We start from the raw sequence: 9,479 nt of genomic DNA on the forward strand, positions 1-9,479 counted from the left end.
TTAAAAACTATATTGAGCTATGGGAGAAGGATATGGTATTTAGATTCCGTAATGGGCTTTAATGATAGCTTTTCAGCTCTTAGGTTTAATATGATCATGATAAAACCTTTCCCAAGCTTAGATGAAGCCTACAACGGAGCCTTTAGATAAAGAGTCCCAGAGGTCAATATTGATGCAAAATCAAGCTTGTTGGAGACAACTACTATTGCAGCAGTGATAAGAGTAAGAGAAGGCCTAAGAATGATGTCACATGTTCACATTGTGGCAAGAATGGGCATGTCAAAGATAAATGCTACCGTATCATTGGTTTTCTCCCTTACTTTAAGTTCACAAAAGGGAAAGGAAACAATATCAGAAAAGCTATGTCAACACTCACTAACTCAGCTAATCAGCCACAAGTTGAACATCAAGAGGAACAAGAAGGCAGTCCCATATCTAATTACTCTTAGACCAAAGGACAATTTCAAAGGTTCATGGTTCTTCTCAATGAACACGCTATGGGTAACACTGATGATACACCAGCAAACCCAGTAAAACATGTCATAGTGAACTCAACTTTCAAAGGCTATAATTCACAAAATAAGAGCTCATCATCAGAAGAGTCATTCTATTGCTAGTTCATCGCAACCTTCCATTGTCAACTCAAAAGTTTGTGGTATAATCTTAAAAACTCAATTCTCTCAAAATCATAATTGTTTTTTCACATCACATAACATCGATAATGCTTTCATATTTAACCATAAGTCTTGGATTGTGGACACGGGGGCAACTGATCATGTAGCATGTTCTCTACATTGTTTCACCACTTATAAATCAATCCAAGGAGTTTTTGTAGAGCTGCCCAACAATGCCAAAGCACTAGTTATACATATAGGGACACTTCAAATCTCTCTTACAATGTTTTATTTGTACCATCTTATAAATTCAATTTACTTTAAGTGAGTCAATTGTCTAAATCTGGGAATCATTCAGGAGATACCTTCATGGACAATGATTGGTGTTGCTGACGTGAAGGCAGGCCTGTACTTGATAATGAACAAGTATATTGCTCTGGTTGCTGATCTGTTAGATCTAAAAAAAAAAAACAAATGATAATGAACAGGTATATTGCTCTGGCTGCTGATCTAGTACCACTTAAAAGATATGTACGAGAGAGTTGAAATCCTGCTTTTGTCTGGATGTACCACAAAGGGAAGCTGCTGACACAACAGCCAGATATAACTTATTTGGTATCTTTCAAGTGCAGAAGCCTTCAGAGTCATGGAGAAAGCTGTACTGCACACTAATTAATTTTGTGATTATGGATATTTCCATCTTTGCAGGAACAGAGAATCACTTGAAATCAAGCCAAGATTTGTTTAAGTTGTACTTGATAGCAGCTGGAATGACAACTTAACACACTAATATCGGGCTGAATTGGAGTGTTCTCTAATTCAGGTTATCACTGTGAATTTCAACTTAACACACCAAGTTTTGATGCCTATAAATTTGCAAAACTTTTACTGCATAATCCATTTAAATTGTGTATGTTACAAAAGAAAATTATATATCATACCAATCCTATTTATAATATAACTTTAACTAATTGACAGTACTGTATTATAACATTAATTAGATATTATAGTGTACTTAGGTAATAGTGTTGTGTAATAGCTCTAATTAGATATTTTATATAATTATCTTTATATTTATATATGGATGGAAATTTCCATGGCAAGAGCATTCAGGCTGAGATGATGCAGACTTCATGGATTATGAGAATACTAGTGAGCTGCAAGAAATGCATCATGGAGAAAGTGAATTAAATAATTCAACAGATTATGAAAATGGAAGTACTTAAAAATTATTTATTTTTTGTAATGCTTATATTAGGTTTATAAAACTATTCCTCTTTCTTTTTGGATTAATCTATTCATATATATAGTATTACCATCTTTTAATACTAATATCAATTTACTTAAATAGTATTACAAATGTCTAATTTTTTATTTTTTATCATCATATCTATTTTAAACATTTTAACTTTCCATAGGAATGTCAAACATTCAATTTTTTTTTAAAAATTATATATTAATTAATTAATAACTAAAATACTCGAATGTATTATTATTTTTATTTAATGTATAAAAGTAAAATTTTATTTATAATTATTTTATTTACTAATAGTAATGTCTAACTTACCTGTTTTTTTGAACTAAATCAATCATTGAAATATCATTAGGATCTCAAGTTCTCAACTCGGAGGAGGGCAAAAGAGTAATCTTAGCAATCAAAGATGACCTGCGCTTAAGCGCCTAAACCCAAAGTTTGAAAATTGAAAAAGCGCATGCACGTGCATTTGGAAACCCCTTTCCCTATAATGCCCCCTATTTTTCATTTGGAAATATTTGCCAAAGTCGCCTCTCCCCCAAGCAGCAAAGCTCTCTCTCTTTCTCTCCTTTTATCCTCTGCTGAGAGACCCTTCGTCACCGTCAAACCCTATCGAGAAGACTCCATTTCTTCGAAAAGGTAAATAAAACTAACTAACCCAACCCCTTTTCTTATTCTTTTTTCTTCTTTCTCATTTTCCATCTTTCTTGGAGATTCCTGATACCCATGTTCTTTTGCTTTTTTCTTTTTTCAGTCAGTTGGACCGATATGCAATGGCGGAGCCAAGAGACAGAATCACGAGAGCAGTTGATATAGCACAAGTCTTCGCTCACAGCCGGTCTGGCCTTTGGCAATTCTCTCTGATGAATCACGGGAGTTGTTACGCTCCCTGTTCAACGAGCAGTTACAGTAGGCCAATGGAGTTGCTGTAACTACGTCTGATGGAGGGCTCCGCAGGGGCAGCAGTTTTGGGACCCCAAGGTCAGGGATTAGAAGTAGCCGGAATCTTCACCCGGAAAAGAGATACTCCGGTGTCTGTGACTGCCATGGGCCGTGGAAGGGGCAGTGTGTTACCTTCTTGGTAAGAAGACTCCTCTCCGTGATATTACTGCTGTTGTAAGGGTAATGCTTGCTCTTTCCCTTTTTTTTTTTTTCGTGGTGCCATTTTTACTTATTGTTTTGATTCTGTATTTTGATCTGTTTCTTTGTTTTCTATGTTCACCGCTAAAAGGAAAATTTTGGTTGGTTTATTTTGAACTGCACGAGTTACTTTTGATAAAGAGATTCTTGCCATTATGATTATTCAACTGCCGATTTTGGTATTTACTGTCTTTTTGCTCTTATTTCAAATATGTTAAATGATTGCTGAATGTTGTAGTATTATAGAAGTTGCTTGCTTGAATGAGCTCCATTTTACTTTCTCAGGTGTGGGTTTTTATCCACTCATTTACCTTTGTTCAAACGTCCTTGGAGTCCTAAACTGTTAGATGTTCATGTAATTGTCTTCTTTTGTCAAGTGTACCTTTAGGCTTCCTTAGTGCTTGTTTATACCCATAGTCTATTTTCCTGTAAGGCTTTTGTAATTCTCTCTGTTTTCGGGCTTCTTATAGTGCATGGCTCATATGCCTGTTAATCTTATGCTATGTAGATTTCGATCTGATATATTGCTTCAGTTCCCTATTCTTTCACCAAATGTAAAAGTTCTTATCCACATTAGATTAGGTGCTCAACTCCACACCAATAGAATGGCGGAATTTACCTTTGTATTCTGTGTCTGTCAAAGTTGGAAAGAAATTTCTCATATTTCTTTGGTTGTCTATTTTGCGGACAAGCCTATTAGCTTCAGAGTTGTTGGACTACATAGGATTTGAGCTGAAATAGAGTGGATGGTATTGAGGAATCAGAGATTCTTACCCAAAAGAAACTCTTGAACTCAATTGACACTGTAGAGAAAGCTGTGTTGGAGAATTACAGAAAATGAAGAGGACTCCCACTGCCAAGAAAGCAGAAAGACAGAAGAAAGTCCGCACACTGATGTCATTGCGCTAATCTTAGTGCATTGTGCAACCACGTATTACCAGATAGCATAGACACTTTCTATCTTCTTTTACAGTTTGACATATTACTAAATGTCTCACTATAGATTTACTTTCAAACGTCTTTACGTTTGACATATTACTAAGTATCTCACCATAGGATCAGGAGTCATTTTCCTTCAATACTTTGGCGTAGAACAGAAGGATTTGTTTCAAACTCATGTGGATAAAAATTGGTTTGGTTTCTTAGCTCTATATTCATGTTACCATGTTCTAATCAAGTATCATAAGAATGGGTTCTACCAATATTTGTTGAACAGGCTTTAGGGTTTTATTCTGGGCCTTTGCCCTTTGCCCTGACATTTTGACCTTTCACATTAAGATTGGAATTTCCTTTCTGTGTAAAGGCTATATTCATGTTATCATGTACTGATCAACTTATTTTTCTAGCTGTTAATTTTTTTTTTTTATGCATGCATTGTTGGAGAAAAGGAAATGCAAATATAGGAACAGAATAAATAATGGAGGTGGTATCTGGATCAGTTGGATGGCTTTTTCTAGCATATTGAAAAACAGAATAATGATGAAGCTTATGTTTCCTGAAAGTACCCTTGACCTTGCTTTTTGATCTTTCTAACAATTTGAAGATTTCAAGCTCAAAGTTGAACACATGTTGTAGGCTTGTGGCCAATTTCTAATCATTTTCTTCTGTTTTAAATTGCAAGTGCCACTTCATCTTCACTGCACAAGTCCTTCCTGCCATTCAGTTGGGGATCCTTAAACCATGTTTTAACAAATGCCTGTGTGCATGTTCTCAGTAGGTGGAGTCTTCACCTTTCAGTTAAGAAACAAGGAAATACACATGGGCCCTGGGTTTCATTATACTTAATAGCTATTCAGTTATAAAAAATCATACACAACCATCTAATATTTAGTATAATTAAATCAAATTAATAACAACCACATTGAAAGAGGCATTCATCACAAGCTCACACCTCATTCACCAGAAAACAAGAATCCCATTTTCAAAAAAAAAAAAAAAAAACAAGAATCCAAAGCTCCCAAGTAATGCCCCTCTTTCATGTTTTCCTTATATTGCAGTCAATGGAGCAGGTCCCAACACATTAAAACCAAAAAATTTATTGATGGAACACTGTAAAACATAAACTGGATGATTCTATAAACTATGCATGTAATAGTTACAACATATGGTTTCTATGAGATTTTTACAGGGAAAAATTGCCTAAACTACATGAATTGGTTGATTCTATAAACTACAAATATAATGTTACAAACATATGGTTATATGAGATTTTACAGGGAAAAATTGCTTTCCACAACTTAAACACATTTTCACACAGACCGATGAACTTTATATGCTGCTTCTTTACACAAAATATCCTCATCTACACCTTAATTAATGGAGAGATGGGAACCTCTTGTATTATTTTTCAAATGCTCACCGAATACGAGATATATTAGCGAATGGCTCAGGCTCCAGTTTTGCTGCCAGCTTAGCCACTTCAGGAGTCCCAAACACATTCCACAACTGCAGTCTCTCATCCCCTGCTGCAGTTGCCACAGTGCATCCATTTGGACTCTAGAAGGAAAATATGAAATTTGTCAAAGCAAAAAAAAAAAAAAAAGACAACTACACATATAAAAGCAAAAGATAAAAATCAACATAAAACTAAAAAATTAATCAATTCAATATAGTACCTCAGCCATGTAAAGTGCTCTCGATGTGTGGCCAAAGAGTTCTGCTATCTTTTTCATGGAAGGATATTTCCATAAAATGAGCTGATTATCTGGAAAACCATGACTGCTAAGAAGCTCACGCTCATGCTTATTCCACAAAAGAGCACAGACCTCTGAACCAGTGTCAACTGAATTCAAGCAAGCACCTGTGTGCGTGTTCCAAAATCTAATGCATTGATCACTCCTACTGCCTCCTGAGGCTAACAAATTTCTCTGAAATGGGCACCAAGCAAGGGCTTTCACAGCAGCTGTGTGGTCATCAAGCTTGTGTAGCCACTGTGTTCTGGAATTTGAAGAGGCCATGAATCTGTCCCAGATAAAAAGCAGATTGTCATTGCCTCCACTAGCCAACTGTTGGCCTGAGGAAGACCATTTCAGGCTACAAACCTCCAACTGATGTCCCGTGTAGCATTCAACAGTGTGTTCTCGTACCCTAAAATCATTGTTGATAACTCTAGCATCCATTCCTCCAGTTGTAAGAATGTGATTGTTCCAAGCTAATGCATTCACTCGTGTCCCATGACGATGACCACCTCTCAATGTTCTTAGCTGCATAATTAACAGGAAAGATCCCCCAAAAATAAAAAAATAGAAAAAAACATGCTTAAAACATCACCAACAGAAAGAAAAAAGAATCAGAAAAATAAGACAAACCTGTCTCTTAACTTGACAATCCCACAGTTGAACATGAGAATTATTCAGGCCAACTGCAATGTGCCGTCCATCGGGCGCCCAGCTTACACTTGTAATAGGACCATCGTCAGAGTTAACAGTGACAAGTTCAGAGGCAGAACCATTTGAAGCATCCCACAGATATACTATGTCATTTAGGGCAATTGCAAGCACGTTGTTACATCCCCAATCAAGTAAATTCAAGGAAAAATCATCCAAAATTTCAGGGGCATCAAGTGTCCTCTCTGAAGTCTGCAAAATCAAATCCCAAAACAAACTATTAGACAAAACACATGTCTAAATTAAATCTTCTTCAAACGTCAAAGGCTAGGTGCTACCCCTAATCCCATCACTAAACCATTCAATTGTTAATTTTTTTCTTCATAAATTATATTTTTCAAAAGAAGAAAATTACAATTTTTAATTTTTAACTATCTGCTTACATTTTCCAATTTTACATTTTCAAAAAAACATACAAACAAACGATAGCTATATCTATTCAAACGTTTCAAATTGCCACAAGAATATGCACCAAATTGTTTCAAAAATTAGTGAAAGGCTAGAGCAAAGAAGGACCTGACTGATGTACCGCCTTTTCTTGGTGGGTTGGGAACCCATTTCACAGCGGATCGTATCACGACCCGACATGGGTCGCTTATTCTTGAATGCCAAGATTCTGGTCTGATTCATATTCAGGGCCTCAGCTAACCGCTTCTGGTAAGCTTCCCTAGATGGGGAACGGATATTATCCGTTTTCTCTATCATTTTTCTCCCTTGTGTCAGCATGGCATGGGCATAGTCAAGGTCCATCGCTGACCTATTTGGTATGAACCTATCAAGCTTTTCAATTAAACATATAGAATTTTAATTAAAAAAACCCCCAAAAACAAAAAAAAAACAAAGAATTTAGAGGAATCAATGTATTTGCTTTCCTTACTTACATCATCCTGGGTATCTGTTCTTCGAAGAATAAGTTGTTGAAGAGCGTTCATTCTTGGTACAAGAATTTATAAGACCCTAAACCCAACAAAACCGTGGAGAAAGAAACATAAGACTCTTATGTACAAACACATATTTTTTATAGGCTGAGGATAGAGTAGAATATGGGCTGGCCCGGCCCTGCCCATATAAAATATGAGCTGGCCCGGCCCTGCCCATATTTTTTCAACCCACAAGGGCTAGGGCCGGGTTGGACCGGGCCGGCTCATATTTAGGTATCCATTAAAGAAATGCTAGAGTCATAATCTTATAAAAGAGTATAATGTAGACTAATGACCATACTAATATACTACCACTTCATAAGTCTTTTGCCTTTGTTTTTTCTTTATGTGTGCCTTTTTCTTTTAGTAAAATATTAAATAAGACTTATAGAAAATTTCAAATTTGAGATTTTTAAATTAAAATATTAAATTTTAATTATTGAAATATGCTAATTTATATGATAGAACAAAAAAAAATACTAATACACAAACTCTTTTTAACTCATGTAATGCACAATCATATGGAAGTATACTAATAATATTCAAAATATATAAGCAAATTTTAACTGCTTGAATATAAGATGATGTATGTAACCAATTTTCACTACTGACATCAACAAGATAAAAGGCTAACAGCCTAATGTAGTTATCAATTTCTGCCTGTTAAATTTTTTTAATTGTAAATTTGTTATAAAGAAATTACTAATACAGAATGGAGAATGGAAGATGCAGAGCCTGTTGGATAAATTCATGGCACCAAAATAAGGGGCTGCAAATAGTTTTAAAGTTCACTAAAATATGCATAATATAATAGTTTCCAGGAATTCCTTGCTAACCCTCTACATATCTGCTTGGTTCAAATCATAATACTGCCCTTCATAACGCAAAGAAGATACCGTAACTACTTTATCATCATCATTCACAGAATCATAACCAAACCCAAATGTAACTTTTCCTTTCATACTACTTTGCTATCTTCCTAGTTTGTTACTGAAAACCTGTACCTTTGCTTGGTTCACACCTATTACGATAGCTAAAAATTGGACGGAAAGAGATTAAAAGTACCAGTAACCTTTAACCAGCTGAGAAGGAACTCAACCAGCAACATGCAAAGTCATCACAAAGGAGAGACCGAATGAAAATCTTTAAGATGTGGCTGATACCTATATTAATGTTTGAATATTTTGAAAGCGCACTTGGGTTCTTCAATTATCACTCTATGTTCAGCTCAACTTCAATCACAAACTTGAGCAATTCATTTGCAACTGCATAAATGTTAATAGAAATTCTCTAGAACCAACAGATTACATAAAGTACTATTGGCAGCTCTCGCCCTTCATTGCTCAACACGACTTTGCTTTATCAACAATAAAACAGCAATAATAACTGGTGTTGATATCATGACCAAAGCCTGTAAGATGTTTGGTCTGGTAATCTCCGGAAAAAGGATGCTTCCGTACTTTATTATAGCTGCACCTACAACAGAACCAGCTCCTAATTTCCAAAGATAATTCAAATCTTCCTGTTAGCACCAAAGAAATGCAGCAACAATTAGCTAAACTGTGCAATGCATTAATATATCAGGACATATGATGAATATTCATTGAGCCCTCAGAAGATTTGGATACTTGCTTAGGAGGTTCAAAATCATGAGCCTGCATGGTTTTATTTTATAAAGAATATGCACTTAGACATACAATATTAACCCTCCTACCAGATTTGACTTGTTATCAGTAAACAAATGAGATTAATCAAAGAAAGGGAATTCATAATATTCTGTAGAATACCACACATCTTATTTCGAAGGTCACCATATCAGTGTCATAATCTAGTGGAAATCGGATATGTCTTTACTCTGTCTCAGCCAAATCCCTGCCAATACATGTCTTTAGATATAACTGATTGCGAGCAATATCAGAGCACAGAATCATGAAAACGTAAACAACGGAGAATAAGAGAGAGTGTTATTCATAGCCAATCATTCAATTGTCATCCCATCAGATTAAATCACCTCAGTATAATTTCCTTTACTTCTCATGAATTCATTTTTCTTAATTCTACCCATTCACTAGTAACAACATCTCATCTCAGTTCTCGATAAAGATAACATATCTTCCAAGTCCCAACAATTTTCTACAAGGAACGGACCGATGATTAAAAAACA

General features: G+C 35.4%; 2 protein-coding genes and 1 pseudogene across 4 annotated transcripts in view; all 3 read right to left on the bottom strand.

The window, feature by feature from the left end:
- Nucleotides 1-1,262, bottom strand: part of LOC110427322 (protein POLYCHOME pseudogene) — a 2,898-nt pseudogene extending 1,636 nt beyond the window's left edge.
- A 3,765-nt stretch (nucleotides 1,263-5,027) lies between these two features.
- Nucleotides 5,028-8,616, bottom strand: LOC110427269 (cell division cycle 20.1, cofactor of APC complex-like). 3 transcript variants are annotated; one of them, XR_016352017.1, is made up of 6 exons: nucleotides 7,277-7,513; nucleotides 6,912-7,175; nucleotides 6,318-6,587; nucleotides 5,625-6,212; nucleotides 5,237-5,505; nucleotides 5,028-5,148 (listed from the first exon to the last, which is right to left on the bottom strand). XR_016352017.1 is itself a non-coding variant. In XM_021442755.2 (6 exons), the coding sequence occupies exons 2-6, from the start codon at nucleotides 7,325-7,327 to the stop codon at nucleotides 5,365-5,367; spliced, it is 1,314 nt and encodes a 437-aa protein (XP_021298430.1). In that variant the 5' UTR covers nucleotides 7,328-7,352; nucleotides 8,479-8,616; the 3' UTR covers nucleotides 5,224-5,364. The 3 variants fall into 3 exon arrangements, 2 of the variants coding, with proteins under 2 accessions (XP_021298430.1, XP_089641531.1); XM_021442755.2 differs by lacking the exon at nucleotides 5,028-5,148 and adding an exon at nucleotides 8,479-8,616 and having other exon boundaries at nucleotides 5,224-5,505; nucleotides 7,277-7,352; XM_089785405.1 differs by lacking the exon at nucleotides 5,028-5,148 and having other exon boundaries at nucleotides 5,224-5,505; nucleotides 7,273-7,291.
- The window catches only part of LOC110427270 (homoserine O-acetyltransferase), a 1,582-nt gene continuing 554 nt past the window's right edge, over nucleotides 8,452-9,479 (bottom strand). Inside the window, exon 2 of the mRNA XM_021442758.1 lies at nucleotides 8,452-8,837. Coding sequence (XP_021298433.1) covers nucleotides 8,652-8,837 — 186 coding nt within the window. The 3' untranslated portion in view covers nucleotides 8,452-8,651. The remainder of the gene's footprint in view (nucleotides 8,838-9,479) is intronic.

Source organism: Theobroma umbraticum, unplaced genomic scaffold, assembly GCF_002168275.2.
Source record: "Theobroma umbraticum cultivar Fairchild unplaced genomic scaffold, ASM216827v3 scaffold_228.0, whole genome shotgun sequence".
NCBI classification, from domain to species: domain Eukaryota; kingdom Viridiplantae; phylum Streptophyta; class Magnoliopsida; order Malvales; family Malvaceae; genus Theobroma; species Theobroma umbraticum.